This window comes from Phocoena sinus, chromosome 17, assembly GCF_008692025.1.
Source record: "Phocoena sinus isolate mPhoSin1 chromosome 17, mPhoSin1.pri, whole genome shotgun sequence".
NCBI classification, from domain to species: domain Eukaryota; kingdom Metazoa; phylum Chordata; class Mammalia; order Artiodactyla; family Phocoenidae; genus Phocoena; species Phocoena sinus.
Window position 1 is genome coordinate 72,136,670 of NC_045779.1, and position 27,788 is coordinate 72,164,457.

The 27,788-nt window shown below is 47.6% G+C and overlaps 1 protein-coding gene across 7 annotated transcripts in view; it reads right to left on the reverse strand.

Moving 5' to 3' along the window:
* ZFAT (zinc finger and AT-hook domain containing) overlaps positions 1-27,788 on the reverse strand; it is a 188,946-nt gene that overhangs the window by 23,081 nt on the left and 138,077 nt on the right. For 5 of the 7 annotated variants that reach the window (XM_032610134.1, XM_032610135.1, XM_032610136.1 and 2 more), the window contains 4 exons: positions 24,536-24,674; positions 16,457-16,575; positions 9,552-9,678; positions 6,633-6,763 (listed from right to left, as the gene is read on the reverse strand). In XM_032610134.1, coding sequence (XP_032466025.1) covers positions 6,633-6,763; positions 9,552-9,678; positions 16,457-16,575; positions 24,536-24,674 — 516 coding nt within the window. Of the gene's footprint in view, positions 1-6,169; positions 6,372-6,632; positions 6,764-9,551; positions 9,679-14,402; positions 16,576-24,535; positions 24,675-25,108; positions 25,167-27,788 lie in introns of those variants that run through there. The other 2 variants (XM_032610138.1, XR_004346469.1) reach the window with 2 other exon arrangements.

Consider the following 27,788-nt stretch of genomic DNA (forward strand, 5'->3'; position numbering starts at 1 on the left):
GTGGCAATCCCAGGAGACGCCGCAGAGAAGCAGGACTGGGAACAGAGACGCCTGCCGACGGAGAGTCGCACTGATCACAGTCGCTACTGAACACCTTACTCCACGGGAGGAGGACCACTAAGAATGATCTGGTTGCTCTTGAACTGGGGATGAAAGTGGAGCATTGGTGCTCAGTGGAGGCGCCCTGGGGGTTGCCTCTCCTCAGCCATGACTCTTTCAAGGACCTGCAAGGTGGCGCTCATTCCTGAACCGTGAACGGAAATGTCAACTGCAATCAGAAATAAGGATATACCAAGGTGTACGTGCTCCCCAGAAACTACCGCATCGCCCAGAAATCTGTGACTCAAAATCGTCTCTATGACAACTGAGTATCTCAGTAAACAACAACCTGGATTACCAATAACCCTCCATTGGCAAAGAGTACATACTCTGACATGTACTACATGAACATGTGTGATGGCTAATTTTAATGGGCCAAGGGGTGCCCACATATTTGGTCAAACATTACTCTGGGTGTTTCTGTGAGGGTGTTTCTGGATGAGATTAACATTTAAATGAACAGACTGAGTAAAGGAGACTGTCCTTCCTGATGTGTGTGGGCCTTATCCGATCAGTCGAAGGCCAGAATAGAGCAAAAGGGCTGACTCTCCCTTGAATAAGAGGGAACTCCTCCTGCCCGATTGCTTTTGAGCTGGGCGTTGGTTTTTTTCTTTTTTTCCTGCTGTTCGATTCTAAGGGAAACATCAGCTCTTCCTGCATCTCAAGCCTGCTGGCTTTCAGACTGCGATTCACACCATCAGTTCTCCTAGTTCTCGGGCTTCAGACTCAAGGTAGAACCTGCACCATCGGCTCTTGGGTCTCTAACTTGCTGACTGCAGATCTCGGGACTTGTCGGCTGTCAACCTCCAGAATCAGTGAGCCGGTTCCTTATTTTCTACACACACACACACACACACATGCACACGCACACCACTGGTTCTGTTTCTCTGCACAACACTAACAGTGTGTTTTCTCACGGGGTCTCAGCAGGGTGGGAAGCGTAACTGAGCCACAGAGAAGCAGGCTTGACACGCCGTGAGCTCCTCAACAGCCTCCTCTGGACTAACCCTACAACAGGTGGGCCCTTCTACGCAGGGGACACCCTAGCCTGTTCACACATGGCACACGGACTGAAAGGCTATCGCGTTTTTTAAAAGCAACGCAGATGAACGAATGACCCGAACCACTTCACTCTCTTCACTTGCTCAGGGATCTTCTCCCAGATAGGCCGCTCCGCACCCCCAGGGGGTGACACCCCACAGTGCACCCAGCTCCGCCATCTACCGTATAGGGGTACCCTCAGCAATAATAAATAGCACTCAAGTTTAACTCAAAAAGACCCTGGATCATCATAACGGTTATCTGTTGAATCAGCCTGACCTTCTTAAAAGGAAGATGCTGTGTGATTATAAGGTCTCCTTATTATTCACAGACAAACACCCTGAGTGCAGCTGCTGGCCTGCTGGGTCCAGACCCCAGACACCATGGCCAGCGTCAGCCGTGGTCTCGGAGAGCTACAAGCTGTTCTGCTGAACGCCAACTGGCAGGACTGCTCAGTGCAGACTCACTGCTTGGAAGAACCTGGAGACCGTGATTTGTTAAAAATGCCAACAAGGCTTTCAGGAGGGTCGCACAGGTCAGGAAGCCCATAGGGGAAGGACGTCGGGCTTGGAGAAGCAACAGGAAGACGTGGGCTGCTTGGACTCACCCTTTCTCCACTGGCCTTTGAGCCGGAGGGAGAGAGACCAGGCTGAGGCGCTTCCTGGACCAGGACTCCTCCCAGCCCTTTGCGCGCCCCCCACCCCCCCCCAGGTGAGGACTGGGCGTGTCATTTAACCTAAGTGGTGACTCATCGCCCCCTCCCCCGCTTCCAGCGGCATCCACGACCAGCTCCTGCTCCCACCTCTGCTGGAGCCCTGCCCCACCCAACTCCCGGCTACCTTGCAAGACTCTATTTGGGCGCGCATCAGCACACCCACAGAGGCCGCCCCGCCCAGCACCTGCCGCCACCCCAGACCCAGGGTCGGGCTGGGCCACCCCCCAGCACCCCGGAGTGCTCTTGGCCAACCTCCCGGAAGCATTCATTACTCTCAGGTGGAACTTCCTGCTTAAGGTCTACATCCTCCAGACCTCTGGACCAGTTCTGCTCATTTTTCTCCATCTCACCTCTAACACACTATCTTACTTACTTAGTTATTACACGTCTGGGGCTTAGCTAGCTCCCTAAATTAGCATGTCAGCTCCTCAACCGTACCGTTCATCTGCTCTGTTCACTGCGATATCCCAAGCACCGAGAGCAGCAACCTGGCGGGTGGAAGCAGCTCGGGGGCTGTGTGCTGGATAAAAAAAAATAAAGCATTTCCCTCACTAGACTATTTGCCTTTTGAGATCGGGGACCGTCTTAACCCTGTAACCCAGAGTGGCAGGCAGAATAATGCCCCCACCCCAAAGAGTGCATGTCCTAACCTCCGGAATCTGAGAACGGTTCCCTTACGTGGACATTAGCCCATGTGATTGAGTCGATGACCTGGAGATGGGAGAAGATCCTGGATTATCCAGGTGGGTCCAAGGTAGGCACAAGCGTCCTTAAAGGAGGGAGGAGGTTGGTCAGACTTGGAGAGGGCTATGTGACGACAGAGGCAGAGGTCAGAGCGATGGATGCGGGATGATCCGGGCCTGCCCTTGCTGGCTTTGGAGATGGAAGAAGGGAACCGCAGTGAAGGAATGCTGGGTGGCCCCTGGGCCGGAAAAAGCAAGACAGGGGTTCTTCCCAGAAGGAAGGCAGCTGTCGACGCCTTGATGTCATCCCAGTGAAGCCCATTTCAGACTTCTGACCTCCAGAACTGGAAGATCATCAATTTGTGTTGTTTTAAGCCACTGAGTTTGTGGTGATTTGTTGCAGCCGCGATAGGAAACGGACGCCCCAGGGACTGACACTGCGGCTGCACAGTGAATGTCTGCTAAACGGACGTCGGGAATTTCCAGTAAAATGTCACTTTCAGTCTCTAAAATAAATTTCAACCCACGAGGACAGCAGAGTGATTTAAGCCATGAGCCAACGGTGATGGTGGTTGTTATTTTCACTGGTCTTTCTTTTCCTTTTGATAAGTAATTTTGACTCAGAGATGCTTGTGATAATATTTCCCCTCTGCTGGTACGTCTTACATTCAACCTACTTAGGCAGCTTTATTAATCAAATATAAGTCTCCTCCTCATAAAACCCTAAAGCAAAAATTTTTTTAAAGAAAAAGAAAAAAAGAAACCAACTTATTTAATGAAAACTGGTCTTAACAAACACGCAAGTAGCTGCATTCAAAGTTGTCATGTGACTTCTCAGGCCAGGCTGGTGAGGCACATTCAAGGTTTCTTCTTTCTGAACATTTCCAAATGCTCCATCCCCATGAATCTATTTTTAATGCGACACTTGGGGAAAGAGAGAAGTGATGGGAAATCATTGAGGACTCATTTCTGTGTCCAACTGAAAACTTAAACGGTCTGACTTATGGGCCAAATCCTTCCCATGTCTCATTAAAAACTAAGAAGAAAACAACCTAAGAAACACCCTCAGCTCTTAGCTTTCCAATCCCCTCAGCCTACCTACCAGGCCTGTTAGTATTTTCATCCCAGAAAATGAGAACCCCTAAAGACTGGAGATTAATAAATAACTTTCAGTTACCACTGATAAACTTTGATATGTGAGATTGTTTTCAATTTACATTAATATAGCATGAAAAAATTATAAACAGAGCATATAACTAATTTTTTATATGGGAAAGAAATCTTGAAAGTTTTAAACATCCAGAATGGATTCACATACAACCCAGAATTTATTTTTGGCCTTTTGGAAGAGATATAGATAGACAGATAGGTACATATAAGATAGGAAACTTTTAAAAGATCTCAAAACATGCTATCCAATAGTAATTTAAAATCATTTTTTTCTACAATATATAGTACATACTTTATGACAATGTGTTCTTGCTATTTCTTCTACAGGATATAATTGGAGAATCACAACATAAAGCCCACAGCATACTCCATCCTACTTAATAAACATTTACTGAGCTACTACGATGTGTGAGACCTTGAGCCGGAGAAGGACGAAGTCCCCAACATCAAGGGCTCCCCACAGGGTGAAGGGACAACATGACTGCTTCCCAAAAGGTGCACCAGGGTCCACATTTGAGTGGCTTAAGGACACTCAATAAACAGATATAATTTCTCTACTGAAAAATCCTAAACCACAGTTTAACGAAAACAAAAAAAGGTGAAATGGATTCATTTCTCTAATAAAAACAGCTACCTTTAAACTGAAATAAGACAACTGAATCCAGAGGGCATCCCTTCACCTAGGAGAGCCTGACACAATGCAATCCCTTTGCCATTGGAGTGGGCGTCTGACGTCTCCCACCCGTCGGTCCATTCATCCAATCTCCCATCCATCATTTATCAACAGCCTCGGTGCGCCAGGTGCCAACCAGGTGGACAGGAGAATGACTAGGACACACGTCCTCGGGAACATTTCCAAACGCAGTTACTCAAGACTGTGTTAAACAGTGACACTCCTCTCAGCCCTGTGTTTCCCAATAAACCATGAGACTGAAGGGTGCCACTGTTTTCTGCCACTGCAAGCACTTTACACCTGGTTACACTGGCTGCGCCAGAGGCTCACCTGCCTTATCCCTTGTCATGCTGTCACTCTAGCGTCTCAGAGCACATCTAAGCTGTACCCTTCACCCGCACCCTCATGTATCACCGCATCGCCTGCGACACGCAATAAATCACGTCTCTAAGTAACAGCAAATCAATCCACTTCCTAGAAGGAAGATACGAGTCACAATCAGTGGCGCCTCCCTGCAATTCTCTAAAGGATTTGGCGTGTACGAAACACCCAAAGTTCTCCTATACCCTTCCTGAAGTGCCGGGAGTTTCAGAAGAGATTTACAAGACAATCTGAAGATTGCAGTCTAATAAATACAAAGAAGAGCTGCAAGAGTGTCTGGCCTAGAGGTGTAAGAGTCTGTTCCCAAACAGTGCAGAACACCAGGCCCCTGCAGCCTGAAACATCAAACTCCTACTGTCCTGTCTGACTTCTGTCCAGGGTCTCGTTGACAGAAAGCATACTAATGGAGGAGGGTTTCCAGACCACGTGGTCCAAACGTTCATCTAGAGGCGCCAAGTCTTGTCTGTGGATCCAGAAACCCAGAGGTGAACCAGCATATGTACTAATTCCCCCGCGAACTGCTCAGCCTGAATTTCATGCTTTGTGCTGTGGCCCGGGCACACCTGGGGGGACGGTCATGGGGACAGCCCTGGGAAGTCCACCGAGTCATCAAAGGCAGGTCGCGGGGGACATGTCACTCAGGGATGCGAGAGCCGAATTAAGAGATTATTAGTTACTTGCCAAGAAAAACTTACCTCTTCCGCTGTTAAGTGCTTCACGCTTCTTGTTTTTTGTTTTCAGATTCGGAACCAAGCGTACAGCAGAACTTGGATCATTCTAGTAACGCCCACCTCTCCCAGGTCTGTGAGCAGATGTCAGACAGCTGCCCCAGCAGCCCTTCATAAAACAGCCCCCGACACCCCGGCTCCTCGGCCCACGCCCCTCCCCCTTTCTCGTTTTACTTTTTTCCACTGCTCCCGTTCACCATTTGACAGCCTTTCTGTCTTACTTATCTTTTTCCCAGGAGAGCAACCACTTTGATGGCAAACATCGGTTCTCTCCTGGAACCCCAGCAATGAGAACACTGCGGGCACTTAACTACACGCTTCCTGAGTGAATCACTGGAAGACGGATAACCGTGTAAAACTCTGTGCTCTGCAATTCAACCTCCTCCATGAACGTGAGCTTTGATTCTAAACCACACACCCGGGGTCTGCCCTGGTTCTGATGTGCTTTCTGTTGTTCTTGCTTTTTTAAGTAGTTGTGTTAAGCCAGCTCAAATCTTGTGTACAGTGAAGCAGGAGAGAGTAGAGAGAGAGGTACAGACAGATACAAAGGATGATCTGATTATTACACACGCCGCATCCTGACAGATGGCAAAGTCTCCCCTGAGGTTAGAAGGAGAGGAAATGAACCAAACAGTATGACAATTAACTAGAGTAACCTTTATTCAAACACTGGCCATCTTCTTCCTATCAGTTTAGTTCAGTCATCCTGCGCCGATTCCGTCTGGTGATGTTTAACACTTAAGAGGCCAGTCCCTCCTGGCCTCCCTGGCTGTTCCCCCAGTGGCCCTGCTCCACAGACTCCGGCCTTAGGGACCGAGGCTGCTTTTGACCATTGATGCGTCCAAATGCATCCATATCACGCTCGTTTCACTCTGGGATGCCTTTCATTGAAAGGAAATGAATCAAGTTTCCAGAACTTTTTGAAATATACTACACCTTTCCCCTACAACACAGCCTCACATATGGCGCTACCGCAGATACAATCCCATGATGGTAAGAAGAAACCGCATGAGACTAGACCGCTTTCATTCCAAATTCCACCTTAGACAGGTTAAAGCCCTGAAAACCTGAGGGGGCAGGGGAGAGAGAGGGTGTGTGTCAGCGCAAGGAGACAGTATTTAACGGGGAGGGCAAGGTCCTACCTGCTTCACGACAGTCACCGTCCCGGGTGCCATGGCAACCACCGAGGCAACGGCAGTGGCGTCGTGCGTCTCGGTGCCCAGCTCGATGATCTGCTGGAGGATGTTTACAGCCGTGGGGTCAAGTCGGTCACCTTGCCAGGAAGAAGCAAACAGGAGACCGGTAAGGCCGTGGGTGGTGAAGGTCACTGAGCGCAAAAGCAGCCCTTAGCAGAGGCCATTCTCGCGCAGTGCCTTCTCCAGGGACGCACGGGTTCTCAGTAAGTGCTCATTTTGACCACAGAAATAATGTGCATGGTACTTCACAGCCGACAATGCAGTCTCTATAAGAACATCTCAAAACTCCAAACAACCTGCGAGGAGACGACATTGTGACACTATTATCCCCACTTCATAGATCAGTCACCTCACTGCAAAAAAATGGAAGAGGATTGTCTTAGGCCCTTGGGTCAGTTACGTCACAAAGCCAGGGCTCAAGCCCAGATGTTCTGAATCCAAACTTGTTGATACAGGACTGCCTCTCAAAACAGAAACTCCTGAGAAGCACCAGCTATGACGTCAAACCACAGAGCTGGTCCTCCTTGAGCACAGGCATGGGAGGTGGTCAGAGCGCGTGTGCCAGATACATTACACAGGATGCGGCAGAGCACCAAAGGGTGCTCAGTCATCAACCAGTGGGCTTCAGAATTCTAAATTAATGTAAGCTGAGGATTCTCTTTTAATCATCTCAAAAGACTGTAATCCATATCATCAGGGCAGCCACTGAGTGTACCCTTTCACTCAGCTCTCACCATCTGCTTGGCCATCTGTGACTCTCCGGAACACAGCACTCTGACCCTCATCATTACTTCACTAAGAGGGAAATTACTACCTGATCTCCAGGCTAGCATAATATCATGAAGTCTCCACCAAGGTCTACATACTCCTGGACGACTTTCTTCAGGCCACGTTCCAACGCGAATCAGTAAGTGATGAGGGAAGGGAATTCAATGTGTTCTACACAGAGGGTAGGACGTGGCATACGACTGAGGCAATGACATTAGCACCTGTTCACCATGCACCAGCCTAGCATCCCCTACACACACCTATTCACACCCACACACACACTCTCCTTCAGCGGGGAGGCGGGTTTCAACTCTGCCTGGCAGCCAACCACTCTAAACATCTAAACACTAAACAAAACACTGACCTTAAAAAATGTACTGAAATAAGATTTTAATTCCTCATCCGTTTACTCCCTCAATGACCATTTATCAAGCCCGAACTGTCAGCCAGGAACATGGTTCCCAGTGGGATCCAGCAGGGGTCCCCAAGCCCCGGGATCTAACGCCTGCTGATCTGAGGTGGAGCTGATGTAACAGGAATCGAAATAAAGTGCACGGTAAATGCAATGCGCTTGAATCATCCCGGAAGCATCCCCTCCCCCCATCCTTGGAAAAACTGTCTTCCACAGAAATGGGCCCTGGTGCCAGAAAGGCTGGGGACAGCTGGGATCCAGACAAGATCTAACGCTGCCTCCCCCCATCCCTTCCGGGCTCACAGGTGACTGAGACAGACCGTAAGCAAATCATACAGCCCCTGGTCGGCTCCATATCAGGGGGGCGACTAGGGGGCTCTGTGGGAAAGTCAGGCGGGCTCCCGGGAGATGACACGCCATCTGAATACTGAAGACGAAGACGTGTTCGCCAGAAAAAGTGCTGTGCGGGGAGGGGAACAGACCAGGCCCCAGAGGTCACAGGAGCGTGTGGGTGAGAAACACAGCTCACGCCGAGAACGGCAGTCTGGCCCAGGAGGGCACGGCTCCAAGGTGGCCAGAGATGCAGCGCAGGGAGGCCAGGGCCTAGAGCAGGTGGCCCGAATGCCGAGCTGCAGAGTCTGCCGTGTTTCCCAAGAGCCAGGAGGAGATGCCGAGGGCTGAAGGAGTGAGTGAGTGAGCGCTGGTGGGGATGAAGATGGACAGGCTGTCCTGGCAGGGCTTGAGCAATCGCTGAAGTCACTGGACGTGAGGAAGGAAACACGCACTGAGACGTGGCGTCAGCTCTGGGAACCGCACCAAGAGCCGGCACCTTGACGCCCCACCTGCAGAGCCTGCTTCTCTCACAGGCTGCAGAGCTGTCTCCCGAATCCCCCGGTGAGCACAGCACCGGCAATGAATCTTCCCCAAAGTGACCGGCCCCAAGGGGTTTTCTGCGCACCCTTCTTACAACCTGGGGGTCAGGGATGTAAGAGCTGGATGAAATGGCAATTTCCTGTCTCCCATCACCAGCTGACTTCACTTAATGCTTCCTCTAATCCCACTTGCTTGACCTCTGTCCCCCAAATACCCAGAGGGCTGTGGTACATTATATAAACTCGTACTCCTTTCCTGTTTGGAAAAGAGCATCAAGAAAATGTTTTCTAAGCACAATGCCCCAGTTGCCACTAGGCTGGCACAGTGGTTTGTTTTCTCAAATTGATCGAACATTTGAAACTGATGACATTTGACATAAAAATCCTGACTTGGGGCTTTTCAGAAGAACTGGGAAGTGGGCAGTCCCAACAAGAAGTCAGGAGACCTCGATTCCAAGACCAGCTCCAACACCCAACACGTGGACGATCCTCAGCCAGCCGTTTACAAGGAGGCAATCTTCCACATCTGTGAAGTGAGGACAGTAGGACCTGCTTCTCCCTGCTCTGAGAGGTGATCCTACGTGTGAACACCCGGCAACCCTGTTAGGCGGCACCACCTTGGCTGGGGCCCTGTTCTAGAACACTGCAGGAGAGCTCTACCGCCACGCCTGACAATGGGACCGCGCCCGTGGTCAGAATGCGGTGGAAGGAGACCAACTGGCAGACGGAATTCATCCGTAAAGTCATTCACGCAGCGTGTCTATCAAAGACCCGTTCTGAGGTGTCAGAGGGAGGCAGGGGGCACGCTCTCACCACTGTCTGAGGTGTATCTCAGGTCCTGGAGGGCAGCCACCGCTGCCTGTGTGCCCTGGACGTCCTCTTCGGCTTGGGTGATATGCAGGTACTGGGTGGAGGGCTCCTCCGGAGTTTCTGTTGCTGGCTAAATAAAAACACAGCATCATCCATGTGACCTTCTAGAAGATCACCTATTACCCAGAAGTCCCAGGATAATGGATTAAGACAAAACAAATGCACATAAGCAACGCTTTTGCAGCAGCTCATTAAGCAGGCACCCCTGAGAAATCAGTGCTCCAGTAAAAACCTACTTCCCAAAGACAAAACTTCTCTTTGCAAGTGCCGAGACTTTTTAAAACCAGCGTCGGTGGAAAGCTTCCTGCAACACGTTCTTGCCGTAGGGAACAGAGTATGCTGTTCATAACTAGAGATGACACACGCTCAGAGGTTCTCGTGTGTGCCCTTCTGCTGTCTCCTCTGCTCTTCCCATGGCCACCAACACCGCCCTTATCTCCCCTGTGCCCGGGCGTCCTGCTGTGAGGAAGGCCGAGAGGAAGGCACAGCAGTGGTGACGGTGGAAGGGAGGAGAGGATGGGTAATCACATAACACTCGGCAAGCTTCGAGCACGGGTCCTGGCACAGAGCGAGATCTCAGCAAATCTTAGCTACCATGCTGCTCCGATTATAGGAAGGATATGAGAAATACAACTGACCAGAGAAAATACAGCTGTGCAAAATCAGGACTCACGAGAGTACGAGAAGCTAAAGAGACATTCACAGGTATCTTATACCTAAGGAGAGAAGAGGTGGGACGGAATTTTCACAAGAACTAGATATTGATAATCACCTCCTTCTGGAACTGCAAGGCAGGAAACATGGATGTCACCAACAAAGAAGAACAAAAAGGGGATTTTACATACAATTTTTAGGAGCCAAAGCGATCACTCTCTATAAGCACTTACCAGTTACTCACACAGGTTCAGAATACAATGTGATTATTCTTTTATAGCCAAGTGGTCACGTTCATTTAGGCATTTCCAGCCTGACATTTAGTAGACACCCAATAAACGTCTGATGAATGCATAAATGAACAAACAAGCATATTTCCTTTTAAGTACCATTAAGCAACATAGTGGCCAACACTGATTGGATCCGAGGAATGGCTTAGCCTGTGATGAACAGGATGGGCATGGACTGGCTTCCCCTCTTTGGGGTACTCTTTGTAATAACCATCTGTGGGAAGGACAGTGCTTTACAGGGCATTCCTGGGAGGCTGGCAACAGCCCAGCTGCTGTTAACAGGCAGCTTGTCGTCACACGGGGACCACCCCCTGCCCAGCTCCTTAGCTGCTCTACTGTCTCACTTCTGGAGTCTAGTGCGTGGCTTGGTGTCAACTATTTTTATTGAGTCACAATTCTGCTGAAGGTGTCAGGATCTGTAAGGAGCGAGACCTCCAGAGGAGAGCGCCATGACTGCACTAACGAAAGCACCAACTGGCCAGGAGAGATGGTGCTCTACGTCAGGAACTGGCATTCCAATGTCTATGTGTAACAGAGAGCAAATCCTTGCAAGTATGAACTTGGAACACCAGAGGCCTGACTGCTTCCCACAGATGAGGACGTGACGCTGATGCTGGTGACACCATCACCTCCAATAACCATGGCAGCTGCCATTTACTGTAGGCCTACTGGGGACTAGACAGTAACCCCAGCGTTTTATAGACAGTGCTTTAACATACTCCTTAAATTTTCTTATAGAAAATGTCAAACATACACAAGACAGAGAGGTGAACCTCCGTGCACACATCACCCAATCTCAACAATCATCAGCTCGTGGCCAGTCCTGCTTTGCCTCTCTCCCCGTGCACTCCACACAGCTGTCCTCTGATTTTGAAGCTAATGTGGATGTCATATCAATTTATCTGTAAATATTTTAGAATGTATCTGTAAAAGGTAAAACTCTTTCAAACCATAACTACAACACCACCGTCACACTCAAAACACTTAACAGGGCTTCCCTGGTGGGGCAGTGGTTGAGAGTCCGCCTGCCAATGCAGGGGACACTGATTTGTGCCCCGGGCCGGGAAGATCCCACATGCCGCGGAGCGGCTGGGCCCGTGAGCCATGGCCGCTGAGCCTGCGCGTCCAGAGCCTGTGCTCCACAGGGAGAGGCCACAGCAGTGAGAGGCCCACATACCACAAAAAAAAAAAAAAAAAAAAAAAAGCACTTAACAGTAGTTCCTTAAAATCTTCGCGTATCTAAATGGTGTTCTAATTTCCCCAATTACCTCATTTTTTCACAACTTGTTCTACAAATCATATTTAAGTAAGTTATTGAAATCCATATATTAGAACTGACTGATAAAAGTCTCATAAGACTTGTATTTATAGGCTCTCCCTCCACTCTTTCTCCCCTGCTTATAGTTGTGTTGGGAAAAGTGGTCGTTTGCCTTCAGAGTTTCCAACAGTCTGGCTTTTGCTGACTGCACCAACATGGAATCATTGAATATGTTCCCTTGTCCACTGTATTTCCTGTAAACTGGAAGTCAGACGCAGAAGCTTAATTAGGTATCAGTTCCCTTTCTGGCAAGAAGGCTCCACGGGTAACACAGTGTGCTTCCATCAGGAGACACTATGTCTGAGTGTCTCTGTTTTTGCCATGTTGGCATGACATCAGTGGAGGGTTGCAAAATGGCAATACTGTAAATCTTCATTTGTTAGCTGGAGTACTTCTATAAAAAACGTCTCTCCACAAACACTCGGTTACCCTGAGATATAGTTTATTTAGATGAGGTAGAAAAACTGTTTGATTCTGAGCCTTTATTTACCAAAACAGAGTTTTATTTATCAAAATAGAGTTGATTCCCTAATATCCTACAAAGGTGACTAAGGATTTTTCTCCCAGTATCATTATAAACTCATGGATTTAAACACACTTGATGTGCTTCACGCCAGTCTGTAAACACTAACAACAGCCTTGGAGTAACAATATCAACCCTACCACTGACGGTGGAATAACTGAAAACAGTACTTTTTTTGCAGTTCTTTTTGCCCTTAGGTTATATCCCACTAGGGAGGAACAATCAAATTTCTATCTTAAAGTCTCTTGAAATAGTCTTTCTCTATGTAGTTCTGCCATCGTTTTGATATATAGTTCAGATACTTTATTTCATTCTATTCTCAATTTTTAGGGTTAGCTTTTTAAAGTGTAATTTTGTTTTTATTATTACATAAGAAATGTATTTCTTATATTTATATCAGAGTTCCAGAGTCAAATCTGCACAGTTGGTCTCTGCTAAGACAAGTTTAGCTTCTTTCCTACCCTCTCCATCTTATCTCCCTGCCTTTTCTACCTGTGCTTTCCTCCCTTTTTATAACTTTTATTTTGAAATAATTTTAGATTTACAAAAGAGTTCCAAAAAAAATACAGAGACTTCCCACATACCCTTCATCCCACTTCCCCTAATACTGACATCTGCTGTAACCATGGTACAATGATCAAACCAAGATATCAACATTGGTACAATACCAGATTCCACTGGCTTTTCCACTGGCATCCTTCTTCTGTTCCAGGATCCAATCCAGGACCCCACAGTGCATTGAGCATCCACAACTCCAAAGTCTCCTCCAACCTCTGACAGTCCTTCAGACACTCCTGAAGAGAACTGGTCCGGCATCTGGCCATCCACATCATCACATCAGTTGGATACATCGGATGGTCTCCCATGATCAGGTGGAGGCTGAGGATTTTTTGAAGAGCACCACGAGGTGACTGCCCTTCTGATCACATCATATCAGGGGGTACATGAAGTCACTACGTCTTACTACTGAGGATGCTGACCTTGATCACGTGGTTAAGGTGGTGTCTGCCAGGCGTCTCCACTGTAAAGTTACTACTTTTCCCTCTATAATTAATTATTTAGGGGGAGATACTTTGAGGCTACATAAATACTGTATTTCTCCTTAAACTTCTGTCTACTAGTTCTAGCATTCATCAATGGATCTTGCCTGCTGCAATCATTACTGTGGTGTTCCAATGGTGATTTTCTATTTCCCTCATTCTTTCTACATTTATTAATCAGCATTCTTCTGCAGGGAAGAACTGTTCCTTCTCCACCATTTATTCAATCATTTATTTATGTCAGTATGAATGCAGAGATATTTATTCTATTCTTTCAGTTTTAGTCCAATACCATCATGAGTTACTTTGTTACTCAAATTGTTCCAGCTCTGGCCCATTAGGAACTCTTTGGGCTGTCTCGTGTGTCCTTTTGACACGCCTCCATCTTATTTTTGTGGAGCACGTTGTTACTTTCTAGTACTGCAAAATGCTCCAGGGTCAACTTACATAATTTCTGCCTCAGCCCTGGGATCAACCACTTTTCAAAGGGACCCTGGTTCCTTTTGTTGGATTATCCTGAGAATCCAAGATCTGGATTCTAGGTGTGCTCATTGCCAGCGGCGTGTCACTGCTTCTAGGCCCTCTAAGCACAAAAAGCTAAGAAATACATGTATGTATACTAACCGTGTATACACATATATCTGGAATTATTTCTACATCAATCTTGGTGCGCACACACACACACACACACACACACACACACACAATCTATCTACATGTCATATATAACAGTGCTGCAATAAATAGCCTTGTGCAATCGCCTTTCCTCATTTTTTTTTTTTTTCGGTATGCGGGCCTCTCACTGTTGTGGCCTCTCCCGTTGCGGAGCACAGGCTCTGGACGCGCAGGCTCAGCGGCCATGGCTCACGGGCCCAGCCGCTCTGCGGCATGTGAGATCCTCCCGGACCGGGGCACCACCCCATGTCCCCTGCATCGGCAGGCGGACTCTCAACCACTGCGCCACCAGGGAAGCCCCACCTTTCCTCATTTTTGTTAGTATAACTTTGGGATAATTTTCTAACGGTGGGATCATCTAGTTAATGGAAAAAGAAACACATATGTAATTTTAGAGATATTGCTAAATTCCCCTTCATAAAGGTCACATCGTTTTGCATTCCCACCAGCAATGCATGAGAGTGCATATTTCCCTTCAGCCTCTCCAGCAGAGATGCTGTCAAAACTTTTGGATTCTTGCCAGTCTACTAGGTAAGAAATTCTATCTCTGTCAAGTTTTACTTACATTTATTATGTGGCAGGTTGATCGTGCTTTCAGATATTCAAGGTCATTTGCATTTCTTTTTCTATGAACCTTTCTTATCTTTCGCCCATTGGGCTGTCAATCTTTTTCATCAGTATTTCTAGAAGCCTTTTATAATGTAAAGATATTCACCCTTTTTTCTATGATATGACTGAAAATATTTTTTTGGCATTTGCCCCTCTACTTCTTCAGTTCTTTTACATAGTAGTTTTAAAATTTTTGTACGCGGTCAATTTTTTTTCAGTCTTTTCCCTAACTGAATCTGGATTTTGAGTTACAGTTAGGAAAGTTCTCCACACTCCCAGTTTATAAATGAATTCACTTATGTTTTCTTCTCGTATCTGTAAAATATCTCTTTTTTTAATCTCTGTTCCTTTGCTCTAGGCTCTCTCTATAGATAACTCATTGACTATTGTATATTTTTGATGTTTTAATCTGCTGCTTATTGTGTGTGGTAGATTTTCACTTATTCTTTCAGACTTTCAAAAACATAATCCTGTGTCTACAGAGATACTTTATTTCTTCTCTTCCGATTCTTATGTCTCTATTTACTCTGCCTTTGTCCAGCACACCAGCTGAGGCCTCCCACGTGATGCTAAAAACCAGAGCCCCTGGGGCACCCTCATCCTGTTCCCAACTCTAGCAAGAAACCCCCTAGTCTAGGATGCCAGCTTTTGGGCTGAAACACATACATGTTGCTTTTCATCTTAAAGATGTATTCATCAAATTCTACTTTATTGACTGTTTTTAATCAATGGATGCTGAATTTTGTCAAATTTTCATAGATGCCTTTTCTGCATCTATGAAGATGATCATTTCACTTTTCTCCCTAGTCCTCTCATTATGACGGGCTACATGGACACATTAACACATTCCCTCCTACTGGACAACCCTTCCCCTGAATTCTGGAATACTCCTCACATTGTCATGATGTATTATTGTTTTTCATGGGGTGTTGGATTTGTTTCAAAGCCCTTATTCTTAACTGGAGTAAGCCCACTGGATACTCTAATGCCCTAGAAAGTTCTCAGGAAGTGGTTCTCAATTGGGGGTGATTTTGACTCCTGGGGCACACTGGCAATGTCTGTGATAGTCTGGTTTTCACAGCCGGGTATGTGAATGGATCCTAGAGGGCAGAGGTCAGTGATACTACGAAACATTCTAAAATGCATAGCACAGCCCTCTACCACGAAGAATTATCCGGGTCATAACTTTAGCAGGACTCAGTTTGAGAAACTCTGCCTAAGGTAAACTGCAATCTGGTGTGACCCCTGGTACCTGAAAAGAGAAACAACTATTGGCTTTTAAAATACAGCTACTGGCTTTTATATAATTCAGTCAGGAAACTGGTTCCAACACCTGAGGGGAAAACAAAGGTGACGGGTAGGTGGAAGGAGAGGAGGGCCTAGAAGCAGCAAATGGGCCCTGCCCTGCCCTCTGGGTGAGGACTGCCAATATATGCCCTGTGTGCATTCTGCTTTCAGATGCAACTTCTGAAACTCTGAATTCGTGATAACAGAAGTGAAAATATCCACGAGTCCAACACAGACGTTCACAAACCAGCCTAAACGCAACGCAGAGTAAGAAGTCACATGCGTGGCCTGGCTCTCACCCAGTGGTACCCCTCAGATATGAGACAGGGTTTGAAAAGATTTCCAAGTTTCCCAACCAGAAAACCCACTGCTCTGAGGAACTGCACTGGGCTTGCCTGGTTTGTCATCCGCGTTTAGGAAAGTCACAATCGATACCATGCTTTAAAAAGTACCTCCCACTTGGGATCTCCTTCGTTCTCCACCAACTTCAGGCCATGCTTGTTCTTCAAGTGCCTGTTGAACTCCCATTTGGTGCCATAAACGAAGCTGCACACAGGACACTTCAAACAACCTGAAAGCACAGACACAGGTAAAAAGATGCATTCACAACACATGAATTCTGCCTTGCATTCAAATGCTTCAAATCTAAGGGATGTATTTTTTTGTCTCCAGTACTCACTTTCAATCCAAGCTTACCTTAATATTAAACAGAATAGCAAACAGTATATGTGTTTTTCAGGGCAAAGGTTTAAAACTTAATGCATTTCTTTTCGCTTATTAAATGAGAATTTGCAGTGAGCCTAATACATACGTAATATTTTAGGTGCCAGAGAGAATTAAGATGAGTAACATAATTCCCTTGGCCAAGTGGCTGAACAGCTTAAATGATTTTTCCATGTTTTTATTCGAAAATAACAAATCATTTGGAAAGCAAAAAATAACTGAAGGACAATGGGTGCTTTTCTCAATCCCCTTCATCCTAAAACACTAAGACCAAGGGCCAGATTCTCAGTCTCCTTCACATCAGAAGGGGAGACAGTGATATAAATTCCCATGTGAATATCCCGCTAAAGGACACATGAAAAAGCTGGTCACATCCTGAAATGTCACTATTTATTTAATTGATTAAATCTTACACATGTTCCAGGAAGTATCTGGATGCTTTCGTTAAGACAATATAAAACTGTAGGATAAAAAAAGAAAAACCAAAAAAACCGACACACAAACTCACACAAAGACTATCTTTCTAAAATTATATCAGAAGCAGCAACTAAATTAGGAGCTGGACAAAAATCACTTATTTATTTGTCTGTTTATATGAAGTAGAGTTGATTTACAATGTTGTGTCAGTTTCAGGCGTACAGCAAAGTGATTTAACAGGCTGTGCTTCCAGAAGCAAACTCTAGCCCCTCAGGAGGCTAACTGTAGTCCCGGCATCAGGCCTCCAAATCTACCAGACATTTAGCAGGCCAGAGTCAGGCTAAGTGCTGGCACCCTCAGGTGTGCACCCTCAGCTGGCCGGGGCAGTGAGATGGGACCACCAGGCACCCACTGGTCTCCCCGCAGCCACTGTTTTGTCTGCTCTACACCCAGCACACAAATAAAAACTCGAACAAAATTACATCTCACATAGGTGTAAGACCCTCTACTGCCTTCCCATCACACCCAGAATAAAACCCCAGCTCCTTGCTGTGGCCTGTGACCCCAGTAGCCTGGTCCCTGCCTCCCTCTCCAGGCTTGTCCCCTCCCCTTCACCCCCATCCTCGCCTTTCTCTGTCTTTTGCATTCCCCAAGCTCCTTCTCTTCTCAGGACACCTGCTGTTGTTGTCAGTCTGTCTGCTGACCCGGTCCCCTGTCTCTGCTGGACCTGCTGTGCTTCCCTGTGCCCTCCCAGCGTCAGTATTTATTTCTTGCTCACTGGGGCACTAAGGAGGGAGGGAGAGGAATTCTGTCCTCGTGACAAGGTGTCAACAAATTATATAAGAACTAGACACATCTCATGGTACACATCACCTAATTTAAGCATCTCCTAGATGTAGCTGGGATGTGCTAGCTCTCCTGAATCAATTCCATGTCAGTGACTCTCAGAGAGCACCGTTCTGTAACCGGGGTTTCCTGTCTATCACCTGAGGTGGTGGGCAATTCCCCAGAAAGTCATGAGAAGGAACGGAAGCCAACCCAGGTGGCCGACAGCACAGCCCCTTCAACTTTCGGCCTCCCATGCCGGGAGGGCACAGGAGAGCACAGCAGGTCCAACAGAGACAGGGACCAGAGTCAGCGCAAAGGCCAGCAACAGACACCAATTCTGAACTACCAGAACACTCTACAGAAGAGGCAGCTCAAACAGATGCTTGCTTTCTGAAACTCAAACACACTGCACTCTTTTTTTAGGCAAAATCAAGTGGGCTTGCTCTTTCTTGCCCAGAGGATAATTAAACTTACTTTTTAACCTTCTTTGTTACTGCTTATTAATCATCTAAAATGAAATCTTTTCCTACAATCATCTTTTAAAACCCTCCAAGGTATGAGGACCACTACCTTTTCTTTTGGTTAAGCTGACATTGCTTCTATAAAGACTTAATACGAGGCAATGAACACAAGCAAACTACCTAAGGTAAAATTTAGGCTTTAAAACGAAATTGAAGGTTCCTTCTGGGCTATTCTTTAACAGAAACTAATTTAGGGAGGAAAACATCCTTATATTATGTTTCAATGAAAATTAATATGAGAATGCCTCCACATTAATTAAAACGTCCACCTTTGCCATGGTGGCTTTAATTAAAGAACAACGAACGGAAATATGTAATCTAGACCGAAGGTGTAACTATGCCAGTTAATTGACATTAAAGCTGAGAAATATTAATTTCCATTTCAATTCATTAGATGCTTAGGGCCACACTCAGTAAAGGTCACGGGCAGGCCTGGTGAATTTGCTTGCAGCACTGATATTAAGTGTGCACCATAAGACCCTAAACATCCCCCCACCGCCCACGTCGCAAATTCCTCCTGAGCAAAGACAAACCAGGCCAAAGGATAGAATTTCAGGAGCAATTTTAAAATTCCATCGTGGAACCCTTTGTTCTTTTGGGGATGCAGTATACTCTGGAGGAATTTTGAGCATTAAACTACTTGCACTCCTTTGCAGTGGCTGACATTATGGAAAATTCCATTTCGTTTTCAGTAATATAACTCCCAGAATGGCATGGGACACTGGGCTGGACGGTCAGAAGACCTGAATTTGGTACTTGCTCACATGACTCAGAACCACTTCCTTAAATTCTCTGGGTCTTGGTTTTCTCTACTACCAACGTAAAAATGCTAACGCCTGTATCCTTATAAAAGGCAGCGAGGTCAGCAGAACAATGGGCCCCCCAAAGATATTCACATCCTAATCCCTGGAACATGTGACTGTGCGACCTCCCATGGCAAAAGAGATCTCAAAGGCAGGATTCACGTAAGGATCTTGAGATGGGGAATTATTCTGGACTCTCTGGATGGGCCTAATGTAATCACAAGGGTCCTTCTAAGAGGGGAGTGGGAGAGCAGATCCCAGTGACGTAACCCGAGAAAGACTGCTGGCTTTGGAGGACGGGGCACGAGCCAAGGAATGTGGGCAGTGTCTAGAAGCTGGAAAAGGCAAGAAAACAGATCCTCCCCTAGAGACTCCAGAAGGAATACAGACTTGTTAGCAAACTTGACTTCAGCCTGTGAGACCCATCTTGGACTCCTGACCTTCAGAATGGTAAGATCATAAATCCGTGTTGCTTTAAACTACCGCCAAGTTTGTGGTCATTTATTACAGCAGCAATAAGAAACTAATACAGGCACTCAAGGGTAACTGGACCAAAAGCAGCTTAATTATCAAAGGAAAGTGGATACAGAGTAATTTCATTTTATTAACAAGTGAAATACGAAATCGGACTTGGGAAATACTGCAGAGGAAAAACCAAGCGCATTTGACTATAAGCCAGGCTGATGTTCCAAACCCCAGTGAGGAACTGGTAAACAGAGCTTAAGCAACGTCTCCCCCATCCCTCCTGGTCCCCTCACACACTCCTCAAAATCTTGGCATGTGAGATCCAGCACACCCGTGGTGAAAGCCAGACTCTGAATCAGGACCCCGGTCTGGCTTGACCACCGGCTCACTTTGTGGCCGGGGCCGGTCCTTTTCCCTCCCTACGCTTCCTCATTTTAAAATGGAAATGATGACGGCAACCCCACAGGGCTTCGTGAGAGAGAAGATAACATATAAAATAACAACCAACAACACGGTGTAGCATCACAGCACTGGAAGCACCTGCCAATAATGTATGGGATCTAGGCCCTAATAAAAACAATTTTAAAATAAAAATGTCCAAAAGTCAAAGGACTTTGGGTTAACTGATAGTTTCTGGATTTTCTTCTATACCGTTCTCCCTGAATCTGGTGTGAATGTACATCTAAGGTACGGATGGTACACGTATTTACACTTTTCTAATACAATTGTTCAAAATAACGCAAAGCTCTTAGCAGATGTGACAAAACTAAGCCTTCTCCTGGTCCGCTTCCTCACATCTTTTCTTATCTTAATTACCTACCCCTCCTCAATGATCCCCTAAAACGGGGAGCCTGAGTTAAGGCACACCACCCAGGAGAAGCAGGTGATTTTCCTCCCATGAGCAGCATGGGGCCTGTTTAAAGGAACGTGTACTTTCTGTTAGAGGATAAGAACACGGAGACGCTGCCCAGCCTTTGGCTCCAACCCAGGCAGGAAGGGCAAAAACGCTACCACAGCCCAGTGCCTTGCGCAGTGTGGCACACATGAGGGGCTCAAGATGCACCATGAAGAAGGACTTTGGGAATAAACACGATAGGGAATGTGAACCATTTATCAGGTACTTGTTACATGTCAGGCGTGGTCTGGAATCAAGAATAAGATCTCGTCTTTGCAACCTGATGCTCCGAGGAGGTAAGTAACTGGTCCAGGGGCCAGAGTGATCACAGACCCGCCTCCAGGGTCTGTGCTCCTAACCCTCCGCTCGTGCCAACTGCCTGGGGCGACTTGAAGGAGGGCCTTGAGGTCACCGGAAAAGGACCAGCCCGCTAAGCCCCATCGTTAGCCCACCGTGAGCTCCAGGAATGAGCTGAGAGTTTGTGACACTTAGCATCAAAGCATCGGATGCCTTTCACAACCTGTGATTTAGTGAACCAGCTCCTGAGCTAGCTTCATCAGGGGCATTTTAAAAGGAGGAAAGGGGGCAGACCCACTGAAGCGATACAATGTGAAAAATGCGTATTTTGTGGAAAAACACCTCAAATCCATATTAATGAACAAGTGATGGGCTGAGAAGAATAAACAAGAGATTGTCTGATCTGCTTTCAAAATATGAGAAGTACATAAAACATAAGCAGGGAATAAAACACTTAAGTAGCATTGAGTACAAGTCTAACTGCCAAAAAGCACTGGCGCCCGAGGGAACTGCTGCCTCCTGATGGGGCCCAGCTGGCATGCAGCTGGAAGCAGCACCTGTGCCCCCAGGACCAGAGGTGTGCTGGGGCCGCTGGAACCATCTCTTCCCAGCTCAGCGACCTCACGCCGGAAGCTTAAAATTGGCCCTGGCGGAAATATGCACGGCACAGAAATTGGCAAATGCTATGAATCAGGTTCCCTTCTCCCTGCCCCGGGAGAGCCAGCTGGTAAACACTCACAGAACACGAGTAGATGCCCTAGCAGCCCCCATTCCAGAGCTCGCTGAAAATGACCCAAACTCTGTGGAAAACACCATGTGCCTTCCATCAGAAACCTACACGGAGCAGAAACCTCAGCCTATTCGGCCTTCTTCCTGCCTCTCCTGCAGTGCTGTGCACCGACACCCTCCCCAAACCCCTGAGCCTGGGGGTAGGAGACTCTTTCCCAGCAATTGATGGCTCTGCCTGTGTCACAGTGCGACACCGTTTAAACACAGCTGATGGACAAGGAGTCCCTGCATTGGTTTCAGGAGACTAGCATCGTTTTGATAAAACTGCATTTTATTTGTGGGCTTTTTATTACATCATCATTTTAACACATATTCCTCTATCTCAAAACAAGAAATTATAAAGTCCCACAAAGATATCTTTTGAGGAGTGATGTGAAGACGAAAATAAAACCAAGTGGGGATAGGGAGAATTACATGGAATTAATCAAAAGGAAATGAAAACTTCCAGTGGTACCAAACACCTCATCATTTCCAAAGACAGTCATTTTATCCAGCTCCACTTTCTGCCTGTCTCCTTCACTCTCCACAGCGAGAGCTGTGTGCTCTTGAGATCTCTGAGCTGCACTCACAGTCAACCGGCTCGCTGCTTTCAGAGACAGTTTTCCCGCCAACACACAATGGCACAATGTCTCCTATGAGCCAAGAGACATTTAGTTGTTTCCTTCCACAATATGTCTCTTAAAGGGGGGGCATAGGAAAAATAAATACACACACACAAAGGCCAAAAATAGCCCTGCAAAGATCAGAAATAAAACCCAGACCCTGTCAGGGAATGCCAATTGATTATAGAGAGTCTTGGAAAGTTAAGTGAAAACTTAGGGCATGAAGCAACTTGACCTCAGCACATTTTCTGCAAGGCAATGATGAAAGTTTGGAAGCACGGAGCTATGACAGTGTCATCAGTCAGATCCCCACACCTGTCCCAACTGCCACAGTAAACGTCTATTTCCTGCCAATCCAACCCAAGAGTGTGAAGGATGCTAAAACGAATCGCTAGCCCGCTACTCCAATTATTTACTGTGACTCTAAGGCGATCTATCCTCTCCTCTGTGATTCCTAGACAGGGGAGTCATCAAAAATGATGCACCAGGGCTTCCCCTGGTGGTGCAGTGGTTGAGGGTCCGCCTGCCGATGCAGGGGACACGGGTTCGTGCCCCGGTCCGGGAAGATCCCACGTGCTGCGGAGCGGCTGGGCCCGTAAGCCATGGCCGCAGAGCCTGCGCGTCCGGAGACTGTGCTCCGCAACGGGAGAGGCCACAACAGTGAGAGGTCCGCGTATCAAAAAAAAAAAAAAAATGATGCACCAGCTCTAGAAGGACTGGCATATTTTCAGAAAAACAAAACAAAACATAAAAACAAAAGAATGAAAATGTATTGAGTGCCAGACACTCAAGTGCTCTCGTTTCACTCTCCCCGCGATCACAAGGGATGGCTGCTGTGAACTCCACCTGAGGTGCAGGGCCTCAGGTAGAGAGGAGGGTGACTTGCCCAAATGGCACCGCACCTTCCTGCCCTCCAGCTCCGTGAAACTGCCATTCAAGCCAATGCCAGGCCCACGGTCCCGTTACCCCAGATGGATGGCTTAAAATTATCCTGAGTTTTTTCTGCCGCTCATCCATTTCTGTACATCAGCCCTGTCACCGAAAGTGCTGAAGGATACTGTCAATTCATTTGTTTTACATTAAGACGCCTTTCATGGCGATTACAGCAAGTGGAGCTTCACGCTGCATCGGAAAACTAGGAGCGGCCCCGGCTGCAGCCGAGTTTACAATCCCACAGCTCTGTTTACGGGGGCAGGTTTCTAAAATGGTCTTCAGCTTCGAAGAGTCACAGGATTCAGGAAAGAGTAGCAACTGACGCATGGCACGCTGCAATCATTTTTCAGCTGAATTACCGAAGCGCAGATATAAATACAACAGCATTTCTCTGTGTGGCAACAGCAAGTGAGCTAAACCCTCTCAAGTGGGAATGCGATTATTTATTAAAAAAAGAAGCAAAACCCCGCCAAACTTTTCAATGATATTAGAGGCTTTCATCCATTCTCTTTAGTTTAAATGTTCTAAATAGTTTTTCCTTTTCAAGATGCATAAGTAATCTGAGCACTCAATAAACATCTTTGGATAATCTAAAGAATCCCACCTATAAATGCGATCAGTACAGCATTATTTACAACTGCAATAAAAGAAAAATCTGGAAACCCTATAACAACAGGAGCATAGTTAAATAATACTTGATGCGGTATCGCGAAAAGCCCTCAGAGGTTAAAGTAGGAAGACAGTGCACCAAAGGGAAACAAAATGTGCATGTTAATCATTGTTAAGTAAACCACGAACTTCCATCTGTGCGAAATGTGTGCATGGACCAAGGGCAGAAGGCAATACAGTCAGCCCTTCGCATCCCCCGGGTTCCGCATCCAACGTGGGGCTGCAGATACAAATGCTGACTGTTCTCTGCCATTTCACACAAGGGATCGCGCATCCACGGACTGCGGTATCCGTGAGGGTCCCGGAGCTGATCCCCCGCAGATGCTGAGGGACGACCGTACTGACAAATGAACATTATGGGAAGGGTGGTAAAATCTGTGGGTTAATTATCGCTTTGTCCATTTAAGAGTTCCATTAAGGTCGCTGTAATCCAATCCTGGCATAAGTAACATGATATAAACAGCAAGGAGGAGGCGGAGGACAGCAGTTACGCTGAGGACCGTTCAGGGATCGGGGCGGCGCTGCAGGAGCTCGCAGCGCCGCCCCGTGGGGCTCAGCCGGGCAGGACAGGAGCGGCCCGCTCGCCTACCTTGCTGGATGAGCGCGTCGGCCGCCAGCTCCCCGGTGCCCACGTTGGTGTACTCCTCGTTGGGGTGTTTCCTGTTGTAGTGCCGCTTCAGGGAGCCCGAGATGTTGCATGAGTAGTGGCAATGGGCGCAGCGGAAAGGCTGCAGCGACAAGGAGGAGGGTTAGGGCCAGGCCAGCCCTGTGCGATCGAGCTTCAGCTCCCCCACCCCCCCAACCCCCCAACCCCCACCCCACCCCCGCAGTCCTCCTCCACGACTCTCCCACCTGGGAGCATCCGCTTCCTGGAAGGCCTGGGAGGGGCAAGCCGCCTGCTGGGAAATGCTCCAGGAAAAGACGCCAACCTGGGGCGGCTGAGTCCTGCCTCTGCAGGGACCGTCCAAGTCACCTGGCAGGGGTCCCCAGGGTAAGAGGGGTCTCTGCTAAATGAGGCTGCTCTGATTTCTTTTCTTTGCTGTCCACCCCAGATTTATAGTTCTTGTTTAAGAAGAAAATAACAAAAAGCAACCCAGGAATCTATCACTTTTCTTTTCTTTTTTTTTTTTAAAGTGAATGCCATTCAAGCATCTCCCCTTACCATTACTTCCCTGATGCACCTGCTTCTTTAACTAAATGGACTCCTCCACAGCATGTACCTGCAAGCACCACGTATATACATCACTGTCCCCCCTTAGGGAAATCTGCCTGATAAAATCTGTTTCCAACACCCCCCCCCCCCCCCCCCCCCGGGCAAGACAAGGCTCTTTTAGGATCAGGGCACCAACGGGTCGTTCGTGCAGTCTCCTCTGCCAACTTGCAACTGCTTCGGGGGATGCAGAGAGTGGTGAGGGGAAGAGGCGCCTGCTCACGTCTATTGGGAGGCCCACTGAGACCCATCCACTGGCCAGGCGATGGATGGACAACCGGATCCTTGTCCTTCCCAGGCCTGTACTCCTGGTCAGGACAAAATCAAGTGTCCCTGTGAGCCATGTGCTACACAGCTATACAGCACAGGGCTATGGAAATCCCAGTTTTACATTCAGGGCCTGTCTGGTGACACAAGCAGCTTCCTGGCCCAGCGGGAACGGAAGAGCACAGAGCGGCCCACAGGACAGCAGGGGACTCAGACACGGCACGTTCAACGACCCCCAGCACGGCCTGGCCGTGGAACTTCAGACAAGTAGTGAAACTCCTCTAAGCTTTGAGCCTCTTATCAATTCAAAGGGGATGATACCACTACCTGGTAAGGCTGCCGTGAGAGTTAAATGATCCAACATAAACTGGTATCTAAGGTGCCACGGAAAGCATCTACTGTTTTCACAATTTTACATTTACGGTTTTAGCAATTTTACACGACCCTTACTATGTCTGTGGGAGCTGATGCACCACTGTGTCTGGTGAGACCTCAAACCCACCTCGCCTTCTCAACTGTCCAAGTCATCAATATTCCTCCACTGCCACCTGGAAGAGCTAAAGCAGAACCGTGCATCTCGGAAGCGGGATGCACCGACTACGGGAAAAGTCCTCTCTTTGACACTCCAATCAGCCCCTCTTTCCATGGTTCTTCAAGCCTACAGATGTGCTGAAGTCTCCCCATTGAGAGAAAGAAAGAGATGGAGGAAGGGAAGAAAACGACAAGAAAAGCCATCTACCTGGGCCCTGTTTAAATCGCTCTACTCCCTGCCTGCAGGCCACCTCCCACCCCGCGCTCTCGAAGCGCAGTCCTGCCTGCCGCCTCCATACCATCCCCTTCCTATCTCAGGCCCCCCAGATCTCCCAGGCAAACCGCTCCTGTGGGTACAGCCCGGGCTCCCTCTGCAGACCTCGCCCCCCTCCTTCCCCACCTCCTTCCATTGGCTGCCACCTCCCACCGTGACACATTACGTGGTGACAGCACTGTATCACCAGGTTCTCTTTCTCGCTCTGAACTTTCTCGGGTTATTTTACTAGATCTGCTTCCCAGGCCTGAGGTGAAATGCTGACTTTCTCCAAGGTTCTGCCCTGGGGTCTGTTTTGTTCTTCCACTGTGGTCCCAATGGTCGCTTTTACATGCTGATATATCCATATATATCCAGTTGTGATGGCTCCCAAACCACAGATAGGAATTTTAAACTGTCTTCCAGGTATCTCTACAGGGATGCTCTGGAAGCACCTCAAAATAAACACACACAATTTCAGACTTACGATCTTTCTGCAGAATCAGCTATTCATGCAAATACAGAATCCTGGTCGTCACCCTAGACTTCTCCTTCTCTCTTACCACCCAACCAACTACCGAGTCTGCCCAGGCTTCCTCAGACACGTGTCCAGAGCCCTCCCCTCGCCCCTCTCATCTATCACTCCAGCACAGAGAAAGTGCTGACCTGGCCTGTAAGGGAAATGCTGTGACTCCCAGGAGAGCAGTTCTCAGACAGCAAGACTCGGGGGGTGGGGGGCGGGGGAGGGGGGGTGTTCTCTGGTGAGCCAACCTGCTCCGAACCCTTCCCTAGGGACCCCACCCTCCGTCAAGGCCACACCGTGGTCACCGGATGCTTTGTGCTACACTGCACGTGCCACTTTCCGTCCTTCATGGAGAAGAAACCCGCGGTTTGGCCTATGAGGGCTTATTAAACAAAAGGACCCGGAGCAAAGGCAAAAATGAGCCAGGCTTCTCACCTGTCTACTGAGCAGAGAATAAGAGACCTAAAATGCCAATATATGATTATCTGCAAAGTTAAAATAAAAGCTAAAACCTTCTTAAGTGCTTTCAGCTCCATAAAAGCAAGTTCTATGAAATTATTTTGCAAATATTAGCATTTGCATAGAAATCAAAAAGAACCACCAAAAACGCTCCCCTGCCGGTGCTGGGTAGTCAGTGAGCACGGAGGCAGGAAGAGGCAATTAAAATGAGAAATGGTCCTACAAACCTAACTTCAGGCTTGAGAGCCAATTCCATTCTTCTTCTAGCAAAGCAGATAAACTGCCTCATGAGAGTTTCGACTCCTTTAATTCCCCATGCCTGCTCCTTGGTAGAACTGCTAATGAAAAGAAGAATGGCCAAAACGTCAGCAGACAGGCCAAAAAATATAGAGGTGAGCCCAAATGAGAAATCAGTTTCTGACCTACTGATTTCTATGAAAATCTTCAATTCTTAAAGTTAAAAGGGACACTTTCAAAGACTGACATTGACCAAGCCTCCCTCCGTGACAAAACAGCCTCCTGCAGCCTCTGACAGTCTGTGATCTCACCCTTTGTTAGAGGCAGGGAGGTCAGACCCCTGGCCCCTTGCACTGCTAAAT